Genomic DNA, 18,912 nt, shown 5'->3' on the forward strand with positions numbered 1-18,912 from the left:
TCAAAATACCTGACAAATATATACTATATTTTTTCAATCTGTAGTACTATCTCTAAACAGTATTTCCTGAAATTGAAAAAATTTGTGAAATAAATAGAAGACAGTTTAAATTATGCATCATACATCAATGTAGTTTTAATTGATTTTTATTTAAATTAATGTACAAACTAATTATGTAAAAATTTAAACATCATCATTAATACGCAATTTTAGGGTTATTTTTGTTTTTTTTTTGTTGTTGTTGTTGTATCTGTGTGTTCTGGGTATTTGCATTTTAGTTCTATTTTTCATTTTTGTTTTTTTTTTAATGTTTTTTGCTTATTTTTTTGTTTGTTGCACAGAGTACAGGACACTTGATCCTGGATAATGATGATGCAGTGTTTTGTTGTTCATCTCCTTATTTTCATCTCATCTCTGTTCATCTTCATCATCCTCAGTGTTAATGCTAAATATTATATGCAAACAGCTCTGCATACGCTTTACTTCTTACTTCTGCTGATCTTGATCTGTTAATGTCTACTACAAATAAATTTTACTTTAGGTTGCTTTTTTTTTATCTTCTTCCACTTATTGTTGTTGTTTCTGTTGCTCTGAGAGGTGTGTGTGTGTGTGTGTGTGTGTGTATTCCATTCATACTCGATAAATCTACAATTTTATACTCATTTAAAAAATTCCAAACAAACATTATTTTAATATTAGTACGATAAAGTTGAAATCTTTCGTATCGGGTTGCCTTTCAGAGAGGGTAGTTGGGGTGTTTGGTGGTGTGTGTGTGTGTGTGTAGACGATGACGTACAACTACATAATGTGAAGGAGAGGCTGGGGGGGATCAGGATCTGGCTGGGCTCTAAAGTTATGGTATGGTATGTCAAGGACAATGCGCAACAATATGTTAATCATATTAATGTATGTAATTGCGCAAGAATAACCATTTTTTGTTTTTTTTTTGTTTCTCATTCACCATTAAACGCAACTATATCTGTTTAGGTATATGTGTATGCATGTGTGTAAGTGTGTGGTTGTGTGGGTCTTTGTGTGTGTGTGTGGGTGTATTTATATATATATAACGTACTTATATGCATTCAATCAAACAAACATTTATACTCTCTCGCTTGAGAAACACTCATACATCATCACCATCCTCCTATCATAATCATTATTCTCAAGCATCACTCGGGGGACATTCGGGGTCGACTTCACTGTCCTTTACTCGTCCTGCATATCCTCTGGCAGTTCGTGCGGATTTAACATGCCTGGAATCTGGCGCTGCATCTGATGCTTGTTCGACTGCTCCTCAGCCAAGGCCGCTTCACGCTCCTCCAGATACAGATCTGAATCGTCCTCACCGGTGGCCTCCTAAAAAACATCAAAAAATATGATATTAATATTAAAAATGATTTAATTTTTTAATCCTTTGTGTTACTCACGCGAATTTGTATGAGAAAATCTCTCAAATGCTCCTTAAATGCTTGCACATTCTCGTCCAAATTAAATAGACCAGTAACAAAGACTTTTATCTGATTATCAGACAGATGATTGAAGGCCGATTTCAGCAGGGACGCTACATACTCCTGAATAAATATCATATTATCCGGTATCGGACCAAGGTCAACCGTTATCTTTCTATTCTCCACCAGCGAGAACATATACGCCAAAATAATGGCATGGTTCGGCAGCCCAGCTGTGTGCGAGGTGTCGGTGACCACAGAGAAAATTTGCATCAGAATGTCCGTAAAGTATGTTTGATAGAAGCTTTGCGCCGCATCCGGATGCTGTTCCAGATTCTGCAGCATCTATAATAGAATAGGAATACATGTATTTTATAATCTATGAAATAGTAAGTGAGAGTACCAACCTTAAACAGGATATTCAATCCCATGTCGGCAACATTACGCATAGTGTGCTTAAAGGCCCAGACCACCGAGTCAAAGACCAGTTTGAACTGGGCCGGCGGTATATTCAGGAACGCCTTGAAGCAGTGCGCATTCACCGCCTGCAGCAGCTCATAGAAGCTAAGCCGATGCTGGGGGAAGTCCTCGAAGTTCTTGTTGATCATGTCCAGCGTGCACTCGAAGACGGCGTCGAAAATTTTTGGTACCTCATTGGTGATATGCTGACGCAATTTATACACAATGGTGGCCATCGTACTCAGGACCTTGGGCTCTCTTGCCGATGGTACTTTACAGCGCTGAAATTATTAATATTAGTTATTAGTTTACTTAAAAAGATATCCAATTTCCTAGTCTTGTTTTTCAATTATCTATTTATGAAAAACAAGGCCAAGTTCGGGGTTTATGTTTCGGAATTCGTTGTAGAGACCTCACCTGATAGTCAAGCAATATAGCGTCCAGCAAGGGCGGTATAAAGTTATCCATCACCAACTGATTGTCATTGGATCGCGACACCCACTCGGATATCAAGTTGAGTGTCTCCTTCTTGACCACGTGCATGGTTTTGATCAGGGGCTGATTGTTGACATTAACGCCATTCACTTCAATCGCCTGGATGATGTTCTCCGATGTGATCTTGTACACATTCAACATGTCCAAGTAGATGCGACCCAACTGAATGACGTATGCATGGCCCAGTGCCTTGCAGGCCGCCACGTTCGTCTTGAGGATGCTGCCCAGCTGCTTCACTGCTGTCATGTTTTTCAGAAAATCAACGTTCTTTGAGGCGCGCGATATGATGTCGTCCCACACCTGGTTCGGCAGCTGCATATACCTCTCGATGAGGGCGTCCTGCTCCACCTGGTATACCTGCGCGGAAATCATATATCCAACAGCCTCATAGAATGTATGAACCTACGAATTAAATAAAATATAATTAGTATATTATAATTTATATATTATGGTTATGATCTCCCACCTGCTGTGGCTGCAGATCACAGATGATGCTGCTCATTGTGGTGAGGATCTCATCGATGAAAGTGCATGCCTCGTTGGGCTGAATGGTGACAAAGTAGCGGCGGCACTTGATGGCAATTTTAATGAAGGTGTCGCAGGCCATGTCCTGGACACCGTCGTGCGTCTCGTGCATAAATTCGAAGAGTTTGTTCACCACCGTCTTGAGGAATTTCCAGTGGGCGCGCAGGAAGCGCGGATACTGTCCCACCACATACATGATATTGGAGGCAATAATAGCCTTGTTGTCCTTGCCCTTCTTTTGTTCACATAAGCCCAACAAATCCTTGATGACGGTGACCAGAAACCGTTTCTCATCCTCCTCACAGAAAGCACCTGTACAGATTTGGAATTAAAATAATGAGTTCCACGTCAACTAGAGGCCAAGTTATTGCCAAGATTATGCTTACCGGATATAGAACCTATAGCCCAGCACAACGTATTGAGGTTCTTCCAGGAGAACTCTGATCCGTTCACCTGATTCAGCAGTTTCAATGTCATGATGCGGTCCGTGTCCACCGAGTCCAAATGAGTGAGAAAAACAAGCGTCTCGCGCATGTTCTTGTAAAGATTGATCGAGTTCGTGTCCTTCATAAATTCACGGACAACCTCCCCGTTCTCATTCTCCACCACCAGCACCTCCTCCGGCTTGGCCATGCGCGAGATCATAATGAAGCGCACCTTGGAAAGAATTGGCGCATAGAAGCGGCGACGCGGATAGACTTGTTGCCTCTTCGATGACTCTAGCGTCGGATGGAAGAACTCCGAGTTGTAGAGATCCTCAACCAGACTGTTCCAGTACTCTAGACAGATCTTGAATACCTCGACGTCCTCCACCTCGCTAATCATCACCAGATACATGAGCGCCTGGTTCAGATAGTCCACGTACTTGGCGTCCTCCACCAGCTTGCCATGCTCCTTCAAGAAGGTGCACAGAAACATGGCCAGGTTGAGAACCAGCTCCTGTTCCGTGTCACTGCCGTGCTTAAATACATGATTCATGTTCATATTTGGGCCGACGATCTGGTCCAGCTGCACCATCGTATCCTTGAAGAGCGTGGCGAAGTTCTCGTCATAATTGGTTGCCGTCAGGCCGGCAATCTCCGACAGGCACTTCAGGGTCACGTTCCTGAACATGGGCACGCTGAGGAACTTGAAAATCAGCGTCTCGATCAGCGTCGTCTCGAAGATGTAGCCAAGTGGTATCCAGTTAAGGAAGCGCAATAGCGTCTCCAGTGTCACATGGATGAGGGCTGCGTTCATCGAGTTCTCCAGCACAAAGGAACAGAGCGTAAAGATCTGTGAGAACTCCGAGCACATGGTGTCCTTCAGGTGCTTAGCCTTTGTTTGCGTGATCTGGCCCTGGGAAAAGTCAAACACTTCCTCGCTAAGGTTCTTCAGGATGACCATGTTGTTCATGCAGAGACTCTCGTTCGTCTTTGACGCACCGACAATGTCGCTGATAAAGGTCTCCCAGTTGCGGGGCCATTCACGCTTCAGGATCTGCACCAAAATAATATTCAATTTGTTCAAATACACCTTGTTCTGCTCCATGACATTCGGATCGGAGGAGGTCTTAATGATCAGGCTGACCACATACTTCTTGATACCCTCGCACTGGTTGCGCGGCAGCACCTTCCAGCGGGTTTTGATTACCTCCTCGAGGATTTGAAGGGCATAGAACTTTGTCTGCTGGTTCTGTGAGTACTCCAGTATACTGTCAACCCTCGTCCACGCCTCCGGATGCTCCTTTAGTGTAGTGAGTATGTCCTGAGCGAGACGCAGTTGCTCGCCCTGCGCCGTGTACACAACCTCCACGATCTTGTCCAACAGGTTGATGTCAAGCTTCTGCGTGAAGTCGAGCAGTTTGCTCGCCTCGTCCGACGTCAGTATCGTCGCCATCGCCATCGCTTTGTAGTAGAAGCGGCGTTCGCGTCTGCGTCGCTCGGCAGCTGTGTCCGCGTTAATCTTGGTAGCTTCTCCGCTTCCTCCTCTGGCTGAGCTGAGCTAAGCTGTCTACGGATCGTATGGATGTTGGGGGGATTTCGAGTTGGTGCGACTGTGCGAGAGGCTACGGCTTGCGGTTCTTCTTCTTAGGCGTCTTCTTCTTGCTGTAATGACGGCGAGGAACGGAACGGCGGCTGCCGATCTGGATCTGGATCTGGTGCCGGGGCTGGAACTGGAGCTGCAAAAAACGAAAGGGCGCAAAATAGGACATCAGTTTTATTGCGTTTTTCGACTGCCTGCTAGCCTGCCTGCCAGGCAACCATATTCTTTTTTATTTTCCTATTTTCTTTTTTGGAACATCTTACAACTACAACTACAAACGCTGCTGCCTGCGCGCGCTTACACTTTTTCGCACACTCACACACCGACACCAACACCGACACACAGACACAACACAAGCAACGCATCGCCGCCGTGCAACTGCGGCGGCATTTCACAATTATACCATTCTCCTATCCACGCTTTCACTATGTGGACGCGTAAACGCCAACAATATTCGCGCATTTTAGTAATTTAGCTTACCTATTTCCGATTCCAGAAAAAAGCAGCGTGTAAAAACGACGACGACGGACAATGCGAATAATTTGTGTGACAATGTTGCCGTATTGTGATTAGTTTTGAGCGTTTTCCAGCACGATTGCGAAAAAGCATTTGTATCGAATTTTATAGCACTGTTTTTCGATGGGATTATATTATTATATTAAATATCTCAAATACTAACACATAGGTCAACTGAGTCTGAATCCTGAACTTTCTTTTTTATTTTTCCGAGATACAAAGCACTTTTTCTAAAGAAATTTTTGGTTTTTAATTTGTAAACAAAAAAATATCGATAGTTTTAATCTTATCGATTGTGGATTGAGCGGGTTTCGAGTACGGATCGAGTCACTCAACTTGAGTGAAATTAAAATAAATAAAACAAGAGGTTCTCGCGATGTCTATTTATCTACTATGTTTAACAACAAACGGCGGCTTGCCCGTGTTTACCAGAAAAAAGGGCGAATGCGACAACGTTAGTGTGATTAATTAAACTCACTTTCCATTTAATTTATTGAGAAATCTTCCCCTAGCTTCCGTTTTCAACTGTTGCTTCTCTAAACGGCTTTCATATGTTTTTCAAGTCGTTGGGAATCCAACTGGAGGGGACGAGCACCACAAAGCCACCGCCTCAGAATCAGGGTGCAGTCGAAGCTGAAGAGTGGACTTACATATGGAGGGATCACAACGCTGTCACCCTGATTGTCTGTGGCAGCGGGCTTGGATCGGAGCAGGTTCTCCAGACATTAGCGGATCTGGTTTTTGGAGCCATTTCTATGTTCATCACTCGTACTGCTGATATGGCACACGCCGCATTGCTCGATCGGTTAAAGAAGGATGCCAAGAAATACGTACCCATAGTGGATGCAATTTTGGAGGCGGCATGTGCCGGCACACAGCTACTCGGCTACACCGACTGTTTGCTGGCTGCAGAGAACGCAGCACTCCTGCAGAGCCTCAATGAGTTTAGTGGACACTGTGGCTCCTTATTCTGCTGCCTGGTGGTGGGCCATCGCATCGCTGTAGCCACGGAGGGCTGGTGGGATCTTGACACTAGAGATCGGGAGCTGTTGCTCTTCCTCCTTAACTCTTCCAGCACATTGCAGCATGATCTGCCTGTTTACTTGCCTGTGAAAAGCCCCAATATAGCGTACAGGTTTGTGAGCATACCTGTAGCGCCGAACAGTGCCTTGTGTGTTTTATGTGGAGCGGAGAACGCCTCCTTCCGGGAGTTGCATGCGCATGCCATCAATGTGTATCGCAACGAGGGCAACCTACTGGCCGCCGCAGAACGATGCATGCCCAGAAGCCTGCCGGAACACCTGGATATTGACGGCAATGTGCTGGCCATCATACTGATTAATCGACACACGCGAAAGAGTCTTTTTACAAGAAACCTCAATCAAGCTGCGAGCGCTAAGCGCATTATCGTGGGCGAGCTTCAGCGCCTGGACATTCTGAAGAAATTCTTCGACCAGACCATGGAGGCAGTGCACATGTTTGAAGCACAAAGCTCGAGCAACAAAGCTGCCCTTTTGGATCAGTATAGCTGCACGGACTACCACAAGTGTTATGCTACCGCAGATGAGAACGGCAATGTCCTGTTTCTATTATTTGTCGCAGCAGTGCCAACACATGCAATGAAGTTTGTATTCTCTTCGCTATCAACTAAAGGATAACTGACTTTATAATATTTTTTTCCAGGTTTTTGGCCCAACGAATCCACGGAAGTATTCTCCAAGAAAAGTCTGTGTGCTGGTGAACCAGATGTACTTTATGTTTATTTCTAAAGACTGATATTATTCTTAAGATGGGATTAGGGACAATAATACTCTTTTTAGAGTTATACTTTTTAAGATGAATCCGTCCATTTTCAGATAAACAAAAAAAAAGTCTGAAAGTCTGATATGTAATTTTATATTTACAATAAAAAAAGGCCTTCCATTAGGATAATAGCTAAATAATTAACATAATTTTTTCATTTTCTAACTTAAATTATATCAAAAACTTTACTCTACAACAACATTGCGAGGCTGGCAATACACCAGTTGATTGTTTCTTAATTTCAGAGGTTCGACTTTGGCATCCAAATAGAATTTCAGTGTAGATCCAATTGCAACTCCTGCCAAGCTAGATGGCAATATAATATTAAAGTTTTGGTTTCCACTGCTCATACCAGTTGCGGGTTCAACCAAAACCATAAGAAGGTTATGTTCCTGGGCTATTTCCACCACAGTAACCTTGTGTATCGGATTCATTGTTTTCATATGTCGCTGATCCATGCGAACGTTCTTTATCTTTTGGACAAACTCATCAGCGAATCCTCCTTTAAGGATGCGGGTTTGTAGCTTTGGTATTGACTTCTTTTGGCTAGGGGGAATGTAGGGAGACGAAGATTGATCGGGAACTAGTTGGGTTATTGGCGAAGAATCAATGAAACTATCCTCGGATAAGTCAGAGCAGTATGATTCGTTCAGCGATGCGTTCAGTGATGTATTCATCAACTCTGTCCAAATCTGGGATGTCTTGAAGGAGCTGGAGAGTTTTTTCGGCAATTTATCAGTGGTAGACGCTACTTTAGGTGACTTTGGGAATTTGGTGTAGGGCGACTGGTGAAGGGGCAATGCCTTGGCCCGGCGCTTCATTGCTGGCCACCTGGTGTTAAGGAGCTGCTGGGTCGTGGACGTGTCAGAGGCCTCTTCTTCATCCGGTTGGCTAACGCAGATTCTGGTTCTTTTCAAAGCCTTCCAGGAATTCTCAAACCTGGATGGAGTGCGATTGTATTGAATGGACTCCACCAGTACCTTTCTTCCTGGCGAGCTGGAAGCATCCTGTGAAGCGGTACTCCGAGCGTCCTTGGTCCTTGGTGAGGCCAATTCCAGATCGTCCTGGCAGCCGTCTCTTGATCGAAGCCAGAGTTTTCGTTGAGAGCTCATTATTTGAATATTAATTCAAAAGACTTCTCGGGCAACTACATTTCTGAGTAGTTATTCTGAGTAGATTTTCTTTTAAAGAGAGGTAGTAATTGGAATTTTGGAAATATTAAATATTGGAAACTATTATTATTAGTCTTTTTATTTAGTTCGAGTTCGCTCCGATATTCCGATAAAAACAGATTTAGTGTTGGGAAGCGCGCAAAGGCGCGAAAAAAGGACCATATTCAAAATCATTCATTCGCAATATGAGTCAGGGGGTTTCAAAGAATCCCAGGATTCAAGGGAAAAAGGTTTGGGAACTTCTAGCCAAAATGTGACACCATTCACCAGTTTTAAACGAGATCTGATAAATGCTTTGATAGGTAGATTTTAAGTACATGAAAAGTAAAAATTGAACTCCTTTTTTTATAATTATTTAATAATTTGTTTATAAATGGCATATCTATGTAGTGAGTAGAATTTCTTTGCTATCAATAGTTGAAAGAGAAATCACGCTCCTCAGCGGATCGTCGCTTACGTTTGCCCACAATCGTGCCAAGACCGGAAACAGTGCCCAACTGGAGGAGAAGGGGATTGCTCACTAGGGCAGCGGCTATTCCCAAAACCGCAGCACTAGCCAGTGGAATTAAAAAGCTTTTGGCTAGGAGGGCTTTGGATGGCAGCTCTGCATGACCCGGCCCCTTGTGGGCGGCTATTTCGTGGTGTTCCAGCGGGTACGGATATGCATATTCTGCGTGGGAGTAGTGACTGTGGCCTAGGTTATGGCCGGGACGTGATCCATAGACGTCAAAAGGAATGCCAGCCTCTATGCTAGAGCTCCCATAATAGGCACCACTTCCGGACCCGAATCCTGCTCCACCAATTCCAGCTGCAGCTCCATTTCCGTGGGAATACTCGTAGGGATACGGATGAGAATTGCTTTCGAAGCCTCCCACCGGTGGGGCGTGTGAAGGGGCTTCTCCTGAGCCAGCGTAGTGTCCTAGTTATTGGATTTAGATTAGTAAATATTTATTGTAAATTGGAAAGAATATAAGTGGTTTAATAAACAAACTTTATTTATAAACAATAAGCTTTAATCAATGAAGTTGTAGAATTTTTGATAATGGGCACCTTTGTACTTCTTTAATACTTTGTATTATCACCTATTGTGACATTCACGGGAACCCCATTAAACGGATAGGTTCACCATCGAAAAATTAACTTACCCACACTGATACGTTGTTGCAGACCAGCCCCTCCAAGACCGCGCCACTTCTTGTACGTCTCACTTAGACTTTCCCCGACACTTCCCAGAGAAGGATGTCCGTTGGTTCCGCTCAAGGGACTCGTTTCCGGACCATCTATTGATTCCGGTCCTCTGTAGAATTCCGGTGGTGGTTCTAAGCTTTTTCCGCTGGCTGAACTGGACAGATCGAGCTGGTTTCCTAGCCTACCGGTCTCCCTCTCATCGCCGGTGGTGTTCTGGACCAGTGCTACACTGAGTCCCAGGCTCAACACCAAGGCCTGAAGCTTCTGTTTGCTGGTGAACATTATGACTAAGCTGGGCAGCCATAATGTCATCGACTTTATAACAAAATTGGTGGGATTTGAAGAGACTGGCGACAAATTGTAGAGCTGCAATTTATGGCTGGAGATTCTGCTTGGCTGCCTCCATCAGTTGCGCCATCGCGTGGGGAATTTCACTTTTCTTGGGGTATTTCGTCCAATCCCGTCTAGTCGCTTCTATTTGGAAATGGTTAACTTAACTTGACTTAACATTAGCGAACGATAAGTTCATAATAATCCATTATACTTACACTGTAACAGATATAGTAACTATTAACTATGGTGTTATTTAAGAAAAATAAATTTTAAAGCTTGGAAATGTTGCATTGTTGTTAAGATGCAACACCTCTGCAATCATTAAATGTTTCTTGAAATTTAATACCATATATCTCCTTAAAATTTAATTTCCCCTTATTTAATATTGTTTAAAATTGATTATACATACATACGTGAAAAACATTTTCAGATTAATGATAACAAAACCATTGCTGAAATGATTGCAGATCGGAGGCCGGTTGGCAAGAATTGTTGGGAAATTATCGCCGTGCCGGATGGGTGATTGCAACAAAACGGCATGAGAGGGAAAACATGAACAATTTATTAATGTCTGTCCAATTTGAAAGGGCGATGCAAAACGTGCTCCTGAAATAGTCTCACCTACTACTAATGTCTTATGTTTCCGGCAGACGCGATCCGATTGCAAAAAAAGCGGCTTGTCTCAGAAACGTGTCGCCTTATCGGAGCTCTTTCTACTCGGAATTGCGTTGGTATTTCTTGGAATTTCGCTATCTCCTATCTCCTAAAAACAAGAAATGTTTTTCTATATGTATCACCCGACTATATGTGATCTGTTCTAATCGAGCAACAAGTTCTAAATCACTATAACTTTTAACGCAATCGTATCTTAAGACAATTGTTAATAAATCTTATCAGGATGTCTTTTTCCATGGCCTTGTTGCAATCTCAAATATAGATAGACGATTTATTGAAGCCAGTTTTATGTTCGTTTTCATTTGTTGTAGTGTATTTTAAACCGATTTATCTAGACTATTAAAATATTTCCGCATAAACTACAAATTTTGATCGACAGAATTGAACTGATATTGGACGGCATAAGTTTGGCCTTCGGGGATGGGTTGCTTGGTACTATTGACTTGAGTATATTGGAATGTGTGACAGCTGGTTTGGGATGTCGGGAATTCGGCAGGACTATTGACCCATGAAACAGGACCCGTACAACGGTATGTAGGTGGTCCGATTGTGCCGGCTTTCCTTTTTGCTTTACTGGAAAAATGCCTATCATTGAACGGTCTCCTCTTTATGGCATTACTTGATATAGATGGTGGGTTCCGGGCTTTGGGATTCATCTCGGCTTGGCTTGGCGCACATTCTATTTCTGACTGGGGCAGATGTTTAGAATATTTTTGTTTCCCCGTCGAAGATGGATTATCGGCACAGGTATTGGCAAATGACACGGACTTCTTAGGAGACTTTTTTGAGGACGAACTCTTAAGGCTCGAATGTAATGCAGGAGATTTTGCGGAAGGTACTTTGTCCGGGGAGGCTTTTCCATGTGGATCTCCAGGATGTGGAATTGAGTTATCTATTTTGCTTCTCCTGTTCTGGACGGTCGATGATCCCGAGGCAATTCGAGAATTTTCTTCATTATCCTGGGGCCTGTCTGGAACTGATTCATCTAGTGGAATTTTGGGGAATAATGATACGGTACTCTCCGTTAAATGTATCTTAAGGGGTTCGATTCGTTCAACCTGAACACTTCGTTCCGATTCCGATGGATCTGCGAAGTGCTCCATGGAACTCTCACGGGAGCGGTTAATTGGATATAATTTTGTCTTGACTTGATCCGAATGAGAATCATTGGCAAGGGACAGGTGCTGGGGAGTCTCATTTTTATCCGTGTCATCCATAATCACTGATATACTTAAGGGATGAGCACGATTTTCAGCTTCCGATAGCTCTGGAGGTTTTTTTTCCACAGGAGGCGAGTCATTTTGGTCCGGATTCGATGGAGATACTTCGGTAACTGCATTGTTGTCTTCATTTTCATTTTGAGTTGGACTGGAAGTTGGGGAATTGGGCTCAGATTCTATATCATCTGTATTATTAAATAAATAAGTTGGACGTGGGGTTTTGGGAAACTCGCGAGAGACCAATGACACCACCTCAGCGTCTACTGGTCGTTCCTCAACAACAGGGATATCCAAATAACGAATCGAACTAGTCTCCTCGCCAACATCCTCATCCTCACTATTTATTTTTCTCAGTATATCATTTGGATTCTTTTTTTCCGAGATGGAATCAGTATCATCTTGGTCCTCAATCTTTATAAATTTTTCATCGTCAATAGTCCTTACAACATCAGGTTCAGGAATATCAATAGACTCCGTGTCGCCAGGATCGGGAGGAATATAGTCATGTATTAGTTTTTTATGGAAACTCGCTCTTAACTTGGGCTGTGAGAGATTTGTTTCATCATTAGATTTATCCGCAGACTTTTCCATACCAATCGCCTGTTTCTGAGCTGCTCCCACGGCTACCGCTGTCGCCGCCACCATTGCCTTTCCCAACGATTCGCATATGACCTTCAGGGCTTCCAGGCTACCTAGTACATTGGCCGCTGCAGCAGCTTCTGTGGTATTGGTACTCTGATCCCGGTATCCTTCGTCCCCAGGCTCAACCACTGGTGTCCGTTCGCGCTGATTATTTTTGAGAGTATCCATCTGCTCCTCGAATAGCTCCTGAGGCGGAACAAAATTGCGGTGACAGGAGCAGCAACATGGGGTATTCCTACAGTATCGGGATTCGTTGTAGCCGTCATCGGTTGGGTAACGCCTGACGCCCGGTGGAGGACCTGGCGCCATCGGATAGCTCCTCGGTGGGATAAATGGAGCCCCTTGAGCCTGGGAATAGTTCTGACCACGACACAGGTTACAGAAGTTTCTAGGATTTCTGTTAGGGTTTGGAACACTCATCTGCTTGGGAGGACCACCCATATCCGGTCGCATTCTGCTCCTATCCGGAACAGCTCTTTGAGGCGGTCCGGCTTGGGGGTCCGTGGGTCCAAAGTAAAGTGGTATCGCCTGGACGCAGAATGGCCCGTCCTGCCTTTCACCGTTAAATGGTATTGGCACCAGCTGGATAACAATGGTATTGGGTTGATTTTGACCAACATCCGCGGAGTCCTCGGCCTGGGTTGGGGCATTCGACTCCATGACTGGGAATTTCGTCACATTACTATGATGGTGATAAGATTTGGGACAATTTCGGTTTAGTGACAAATCGGGTTTCAAAGCCTGATCACTTTTTCAGAGCTCTCTCTTAGATATTTTTAAGCTAAAAACACAACAAAAAATATAAAACCATTCAAATTTCAATATGTCCTGATTGACCGGCAGTATAAAAATGGCATTATCTTCCGATTGCGTCAACTGGAACTTGTGGGACTTGGGAAGTGCGGGAATCTATCAATACGGTAGCGATACACGACATGATTATTTTTAAACAATTCCATGTTACTGCCAAAATAGAAAATTGCAAGGTTCCGTGGTAGGTTGGCAGAGATAACCGATACAACCAGAAGCCCGTATCAGTGGAAGGCTTTGGTATATAAAGTTCGCCAATTCGCCAAGAACGACACACACTTCTCCAGTAGCAGTCAACCAACCCAGCCATGAAAGCCAGTAAGTCCTCTCCGAGATTCCTACACAATACCTACAATTTCTGATGATCTTCTCCTTCAACCATAGCCCTAGTCCTGTTGTGCCTTGCCCTTTTTGTGGCAGTCGTTCTTGCCTGCGACCCCGATAGCAATAATCAGCCCATCTGCAACAGCACCATCATCGGCAAGAAAATCCGCAACTTCTGGGATCCCACACGCTACTGGCAATGTACTGATGCCACTGGAAACGGTGCGGCCGTTCTCTGTCCAGACCAAACCGGATTTTTAGAATCAGCCGATGATTGTGTTGCTTGGTCAAATTGGACATGGGTTGCGCCTTGCCCCAACAATTAATAAATGATTTAATAAATAAACAATAAATGCAATTTAAATTTGAAAATGTGGTTATATTTTGAAAAAACTTTTACGGTTTGGGGATTATGGGCAAGTTATGGTTTTCAAAATTAAATTTATTTTTCATTTTCAAAGAATGATTTTTAGTGATAAAATATGATGTTTCATGTTTGTTTGGAAATAAAATATTATTCCACTATCATTCATATTTTATTTATGAAGAATTATTTTAAATAAAATATCACTTCCTTGGAGTCATATTCCAAATATCAGTCTTTATATCGAGGTGCCCCAACACTCCATGATTGTCATTGATAATTCAGGATTCATTGACGCAAAATTCTTAAATTTTCCCCGATTTATTGTTCCTTTTTTTCGTTACATCTTTGAGCTTAGTCCAGGATATGGGGCTGTTACGCAGAACGCCACTCGAACTCCCCACTGCCAAGTGGTATCGTGGGCTATCCCTGCTCCAAATAGAGGCTGCCAACGATTTGGCGGATGCTGCCAAATTTGATTTGGCCGTCAACCGGAGTCATCGGACCCGGGACTGCCTGATGCGCTTGGGCCTGCGCCCGTTGCCCAAACCTAGTCAGCTAACTCAGCTGGTAAAGATAAGCAGAGCCCAGGTGCTGGCCCTGCTGTACTTTGTGTTTCAGAAGAATTACAATATAGACCAATACTGCGGGAAATATTCGGTAAATGCCCAACTTTTGCTATCGGCCCTTGCTTACTTGGACCTTCCGGCCACATTCAAGGCCCTGGACCAAATCCTTCCCCTCCATGAGACTAATACTGTTACTGAAACTACAGAAAAGGAAAAATATGTTAAACAAACAGTATTGCCTGAGAGGAGAATCCTTAGACCAATTGGTGGGCCGGTGTCCCCGTACTTTCAGAAACAACCTCGTCCGAAAATACATCGCCAGGAGAATCGTTTTGTGACAAGGCCTCCGCCCTTCACGGTGGAGATACCACACGAAAGTAAAGATATCAAGGAAATAGATAATCATTGGTTCTCCGACTATAAGTTTCAACCTCTTTATCGGAAAATTCAGACGATTATAAAATTAGAGCTTCGTAGACTTTTCGACAAATTAGACGAAGCACCACAGGATTCGGTCAAAGAATCGACCTCAAAGGAACTTTGCAGTTTCCATGAGGAGACCAGGTCACTGGAACGTCAAGCCTTTCTGGTTGATCAGCGGAATCGTTACCTGGAAATGATAGATGTGGGTGCCAGAGAAAAGCAGGTATGTCTGGGTATTCAAAATATATTATAAATTTTTATTGAATTTAGTTTTTAATGTATTTTTTAAATTTTCTTCCAAGTAAAGCTCACGAAACAGCGGATTATTAAGCACCTAAATCGCGATGTGGATGAGTATCTAAAGAAGTTTGCCGACAAAGGCTGGAGTCCTGGGGTGCCTGCTATAAGGAAAACGGAATGTTGTGCCTGCTCGGGACTGGTCCATGTCAGTCTGGAGTCGCCGCCAAAGGTGCTTAGCATGGAAGGCGAACGAACGAGACTCTATGAATCGAATGGTCCCCAGTTTCGACTTTGTGGTGGCGAAGTTTCCAAACGATCGTCCGTGCAGCAACCCAATGATCCATTGACAAGCTACTTCCGGTCTCCAAAACTCCATGTTCCCTATGTTTTCAACTATTCTAAAATTTTTGCGAGCGATAGCTCGAAATCTTTAAATACAACCGAAATTATTGGAACAGGATTGGTTAAAAGCCTGATGAGGAGTAGTGACGATGACGAACAGATTGGTGACCAAGTGTCCCAACGGAGCAAACAAACGCATAGGAGTAGCACTAGACTCATCTCCAAATCAGTTCTTAGAAGCCACACGAACCAGTCTTCCTGTTCACATCAAAGCTCCCGACCAATTCGAGGGCTCCGCCATAAACAGTGCCCCAACTCCGATATAAATAAGGGCATCGATCAGGAGTCTCACTCAGATGAAAAAATCCATAGTCCAATTATGAAGCACTACATTGACCAGGCCCTGTGCCGATGTGTGCGGAGAATCTTTGAGAAGAGTTTGCTTGTGGCCAACAGAGATAGCGACAAGCTCCAGTTGAATCGCCTTTCCTATCCCCAACACAAATTAATTGACCCCGATGATGACAGGTTGATGGACCAGATGTTAAAAGATGCTTTTCGCGTAAGTTTTAAACGATGGTCCCTAACGAAGCTTATTTATTTAGCATACATTCGATCCTCAAGCGGAGTACCTTAAGCGATTTGCAGATCAATTCTCCTGTACATCAAAACTACTACTCTACTTCCAATTAGTTTTCTCAACCCTCGAAAATGGAGTAAATGGGACATATCCATATCCTTATATGGACACGCATATGGCCTACTGCAGAGGCTCTATCTCGGCCACCTCTCATCCGATTCTTGAACGGAATACCTTAAAAGATTTATGGATCGATTCCCTTTCAATCTGCATCAAAACTTAGAAACAGAATATTTTTTAAATTTTTTGTTTATTTTCCGATAGGACCCCTTGCGAAAGTTGGGGTATGCATGGGAGGACACATTTGGCCAACTGCGAAGGCTCTATCTCGGCCACCTCTCATCCGATTCTTGAACGGAATACCTTAAAAGATTTATGGATCGATCCCCTTTCAATCTGCATCAAAACCTAGAAACAAAATATTTTTTAGATTTTTTGTTCATTTTTCCGATAGGACCCCTTGCGAAAGTTGGGGAATGCTTGGGAGGACACATATGGCCAACTGCGAAGGCTCTATCTCGGCCACCTTTCATCCGATTCTTGAACAAAATACTGTAAAAGATTTGTAGATCGATTCCCTTTTAATCTGCATCAAAACCTAGAAACAAAATATTTTTTAGATTTTTTGTTCATTTTTCCGATGGGACGCCTTGCGAAAGTTTGGGAATGCATGGGAGGACACATGTGGCCCACTGCGGAGGCTCTATCTCGGCCACCTTTCATCCGATTCTTGACCGGAATACCTTAAAAGATTTGTGGATCGATTCCCTTTCTATCTGCACCAAAACCTAGAAACAAAATATTTTTTAGATTTTTTGTTCATTTTTCCGATAGGACCCCTTGCGAAAGTTGGGGAATGCTTGGGAGGACACATATGGCCAACTGCGAAGGCTCTATCTCGGCCACCTTTCATCCGATTCTTAAACGGAATACCTTAAAAGATTTATGGATCGATCCCCTTTCAATCTGCATCAAAACCTAGAAACAAAATATTTTTTAGATTTTTTGTTCATTTTTCCGATAGGACCCTTGCGAAAGTTGGGGAATGCTTGGGAGGACACATATGGCCAACTGCGAAGGCTCTATCTCGGCCACCTTTCATCCGATTCTTGAACAAAATACTGTAAAAGATTTGTAGATCGATTCCCTTTTAATCTGCATCAAAACCTAGAAACAAAATATTTTTTAGATTTTTTGTTCATTTTTCCGATGGGACGCCTTGCGAAAGTTTGGGAATGCATGGGAGGACACATGTGGCCCACTGCGGAGGCTCTATCTCGGCCACCTTTCATCCGATTCTTGACCGGAATACCTTAAAAGATTTGTGGATCGATTCCCTTTCTATCTGCATCAAAACCTAGAATCAAAATATTTTTTTAGATTTTTTGTTCATTTTTCCGAAGGGACCCCTTGCGAAAGTTGGGGAATGCGTGGGAGGACACATTTGGCCCGCTGCGGAGGCTCTATCTCGGCCAACTTTCGTCCGATTCTGGGAATGCAGGGAATAACTTAAAAGATTTGTGGATCGATTCCCTTCTCATCATATAGACTTAAACCTCTTTTCGTTATTTGCAGGTCCTGCGGAAGGACAAAAACCTGGTGCTAGCAACTCTGCCCGACGGCCACCAGATTCCTGAGATGCGGGAGTGGATTAAGAGGCGTTATGGTAAACAATACGGACTGCAGTCCAGGAAGATGTACTTCAAAACCAGCGCCAAGATGGTAAAGAATCTGGACTTGATCGAAGAGCTTCGCAGAGTAAGCGCCATAATAGATCCGCTGTTAATACGATATGCGCCCATTTCATTTGGAATGTACCACTCGATAACCAAGTCGGCGAAACTGTTCAAGGAGAAAGTTCGTGAGGATGTGTTCCAGTTAATGCTGCAGCGTACCCGTGTCTGCTGGCAGGTGCTACACGGTCTTCGAGCGAAGAATAACACCAGTCTTCGCGAGATTTTCTTCACGTATATGCCCAGCAGTGTCCGCCACGGTGGGCCAACTATGAGTCAATATTTTACAGATAACCCTCGCGAAGACCCAAGGAAGAACCGTTTTTTAAATTGGAATCATTGAGCTCAGACCAATCCAATGGACAATTGAATGGCATTCATTAAAGTGCCTATTGGATTGGCCAGGAACTGCAATATGAGGTCTGGATCAAAATTGTATTGCTCTGAAAATTTTGATATGATATTAGTTTTATTCGCGAACTAGGATAAACATTTTATTTAAAATGGATATTTTCATGAAGGAATCGAAGCATGAATGTTACCATTTTAATAAGATTGTTTTAATTTTTAAATAAATTGTTTAAAAAAGGACAAAAAAACCTAGAGTATGATTTATTTTAAGAGGTTTCAGTGGAAAAAAAAATCATCTATGTGGTTTTAATGATTCATTTTACAGTATATACATATAAAATATATATTATAAAATATATTATCTAAAAAAAACTTGTGGTCGGCTTTGTCTTGTGCCCAGCCGACCGTTTATGTGTTCCATCCTTGTCTAGGGGAGTGCTAACTTGCTCTCCTTTCAAACAACACAGGTACGCGGGTTACAACCCGCATTTTATACGCTCCATGTGCTGAATAATGAGTTGAGAATTATAACCAAACGATAAAATATATATTTTTGGACTTAATATTATTTTTTCTTGGGGGTTTACCATGCTCAATATTTATTTAATTAATATT

General features: G+C 43.1%; 7 protein-coding genes and 1 non-coding gene across 11 annotated transcripts; 3 read left to right on the plus strand and 5 right to left on the minus strand.

Annotated features, from left to right (window-relative positions):
- Positions 1–104: 104 nt before the first annotated feature.
- Positions 105–5,591, minus strand: LOC6498044 (exportin-1). Of its 3 annotated transcripts, XR_001408601.3 has the most exons (8): positions 5,433–5,591; positions 3,314–5,088; positions 2,869–3,239; positions 2,325–2,804; positions 1,856–2,188; positions 1,428–1,793; positions 1,073–1,356; positions 105–519 (listed from the first exon to the last, which is right to left on the minus strand). XR_001408601.3 is itself a non-coding variant. In XM_001961921.4 (7 exons), the coding sequence occupies exons 2-7, from the start codon at positions 4,809–4,811 to the stop codon at positions 1,207–1,209; spliced, it is 3,198 nt and encodes a 1,065-aa protein (XP_001961957.2). In that variant the 5' UTR covers positions 4,812–5,088; positions 5,433–5,591; the 3' UTR covers positions 105–1,206. The 3 variants fall into 3 exon arrangements, 2 of the variants coding, with proteins under 2 accessions (XP_001961957.2, XP_032307649.1); XM_001961921.4 differs by having other exon boundaries at positions 105–1,356; XM_032451758.2 differs by lacking the exon at positions 5,433–5,591 and adding an exon at positions 5,216–5,264 and having other exon boundaries at positions 105–1,356.
- A 41-nt stretch (positions 5,592–5,632) lies between these two features.
- LOC6497500 (protein fuzzy) lies at positions 5,633–7,415 on the plus strand. The gene is made up of 3 exons (XM_001961919.4): positions 5,633–5,922; positions 5,981–7,092; positions 7,152–7,415. The coding sequence occupies exons 1-3, from the start codon at positions 5,845–5,847 to the stop codon at positions 7,207–7,209; spliced, it is 1,248 nt and encodes a 415-aa protein (XP_001961955.1). The 5' UTR covers positions 5,633–5,844; the 3' UTR covers positions 7,210–7,415.
- LOC6498042 lies at positions 7,206–8,627 on the minus strand. The gene has a single exon (XM_001961918.4). The coding sequence runs from the start codon at positions 8,381–8,383 to the stop codon at positions 7,457–7,459; it is 927 nt and encodes a 308-aa protein (XP_001961954.2). The 5' UTR covers positions 8,384–8,627; the 3' UTR covers positions 7,206–7,456.
- Positions 8,628–8,780: 153 nt separating this feature from the next.
- On the minus strand, positions 8,781–10,775 carry LOC6498041. Its single transcript, XM_032451759.2, has 2 exons — positions 9,589–10,775; positions 8,781–9,362 (listed from the first exon to the last, which is right to left on the minus strand). The coding sequence occupies exons 1-2, from the start codon at positions 9,941–9,943 to the stop codon at positions 8,854–8,856; spliced, it is 864 nt and encodes a 287-aa protein (XP_032307650.1). The 5' UTR covers positions 9,944–10,775; the 3' UTR covers positions 8,781–8,853.
- A 121-nt stretch (positions 10,776–10,896) lies between these two features.
- LOC26514154 lies at positions 10,897–13,273 on the minus strand. The gene is made up of 2 exons (XM_014906816.3): positions 12,453–13,273; positions 10,897–12,402 (listed from the first exon to the last, which is right to left on the minus strand). The coding sequence occupies exons 1-2, from the start codon at positions 13,159–13,161 to the stop codon at positions 12,377–12,379; spliced, it is 735 nt and encodes a 244-aa protein (XP_014762302.1). The 5' UTR covers positions 13,162–13,273; the 3' UTR covers positions 10,897–12,376.
- Positions 13,274–13,475: 202 nt separating this feature from the next.
- LOC6497501 lies at positions 13,476–14,007 on the plus strand. Its single transcript, XM_001961915.4, has 2 exons — positions 13,476–13,629; positions 13,696–14,007. Exons 1-2 carry the CDS (start codon positions 13,620–13,622, stop codon positions 13,959–13,961), a joined length of 276 nt encoding a protein of 91 aa, XP_001961951.1. The 5' UTR covers positions 13,476–13,619; the 3' UTR covers positions 13,962–14,007.
- A 251-nt stretch (positions 14,008–14,258) lies between these two features.
- LOC6497502 lies at positions 14,259–18,530 on the plus strand. Of its 2 annotated transcripts, none has more exons than XM_001961914.4 (3): positions 14,259–15,214; positions 15,299–16,135; positions 17,789–18,530. In XM_001961914.4, exons 1-3 carry the CDS (start codon positions 14,366–14,368, stop codon positions 18,287–18,289), a joined length of 2,187 nt encoding a protein of 728 aa, XP_001961950.2. In that variant the 5' UTR covers positions 14,259–14,365; the 3' UTR covers positions 18,290–18,530. The 2 variants fall into 2 exon arrangements, with proteins under 2 accessions (XP_001961950.2, XP_044572522.1); XM_044716587.1 differs by having other exon boundaries at positions 15,092–15,214; positions 15,294–16,135.
- Positions 18,531–18,664: 134 nt separating this feature from the next.
- Positions 18,665–18,762, minus strand: LOC6508078. Its single transcript, XR_046192.1, has one exon. It is a non-coding gene; the product is annotated as a U6atac minor spliceosomal RNA (small nuclear RNA).
- Between the last annotated feature and the right edge of the window lie 150 nt (positions 18,763–18,912).

The sequence above is a fragment of the Drosophila ananassae genome, chromosome 3R (assembly GCF_017639315.1).
Source record: "Drosophila ananassae strain 14024-0371.13 chromosome 3R, ASM1763931v2, whole genome shotgun sequence".
Taxonomy (NCBI): Eukaryota; Metazoa; Arthropoda; class Insecta; order Diptera; family Drosophilidae; genus Drosophila; species Drosophila ananassae.

What these genes read in the sequence shown, in the direction of transcription:
- LOC26514154 (XM_014906816.3), bottom strand. Translation starts at nt 13,161, where the DNA reads ATGGAGTCGAATGCCCCAACCCAGGCCGAGGACTCCGCGGATGTTGGT. An exon ending in AGCTCAGAAACAGGCGATTG is followed by an intron (nt 12,403 to 12,452) that starts GTATGGAAAAGT and finishes AATCTCTCACAG; the next exon opens with CCCAAGTTAAGAGCGAGTTT.
- LOC6498044 (XM_001961921.4), bottom strand. Translation starts at nt 4,811, where the DNA reads ATGGCGATGGCGACGATACTGACGTCGGACGAGGCGAGCAAACTGCTC. An exon ending in GGCTATAGGTTCTATATCCG is followed by an intron (nt 3,240 to 3,313) that starts GTAAGCATAATC and finishes AAATCTGTACAG; the next exon opens with GTGCTTTCTGTGAGGAGGAT. An exon ending in ATTTTCTCATACAAATTCGC is followed by an intron (nt 1,357 to 1,427) that starts GTGAGTAACACA and finishes GATGTTTTTTAG; the next exon opens with GAGGCCACCGGTGAGGACGA.
- LOC6497500 (XM_001961919.4), top strand. Translation starts at nt 5,845, where the DNA reads ATGTCTATTTATCTACTATGTTTAACAACAAACGGCGGCTTGCCCGTG. An exon ending in AAAAGGGCGAATGCGACAAC is followed by an intron (nt 5,923 to 5,980) that starts GTTAGTGTGATT and finishes ATCTTCCCCTAG; the next exon opens with CTTCCGTTTTCAACTGTTGC. An exon ending in GTGCCAACACATGCAATGAA is followed by an intron (nt 7,093 to 7,151) that starts GTTTGTATTCTC and finishes ATTTTTTTCCAG; the next exon opens with GTTTTTGGCCCAACGAATCC.
- LOC6497502 (XM_001961914.4), top strand. Translation starts at nt 14,366, where the DNA reads ATGGGGCTGTTACGCAGAACGCCACTCGAACTCCCCACTGCCAAGTGG. An exon ending in TGGGTGCCAGAGAAAAGCAG is followed by an intron (nt 15,215 to 15,298) that starts GTATGTCTGGGT and finishes TTCCAAGTAAAG; the next exon opens with CTCACGAAACAGCGGATTAT. An exon ending in TGTTAAAAGATGCTTTTCGC is followed by an intron (nt 16,136 to 17,788) that starts GTAAGTTTTAAA and finishes CGTTATTTGCAG; the next exon opens with GTCCTGCGGAAGGACAAAAA.
- LOC6498041 (XM_032451759.2), bottom strand. Translation starts at nt 9,943, where the DNA reads ATGACATTATGGCTGCCCAGCTTAGTCATAATGTTCACCAGCAAACAG. An exon ending in GCAACAACGTATCAGTGTGG is followed by an intron (nt 9,363 to 9,588) that starts GTAAGTTAATTT and finishes TCCAATAACTAG; the next exon opens with GACACTACGCTGGCTCAGGA.
- LOC6498042 (XM_001961918.4), bottom strand. Translation starts at nt 8,383, where the DNA reads ATGAGCTCTCAACGAAAACTCTGGCTTCGATCAAGAGACGGCTGCCAG.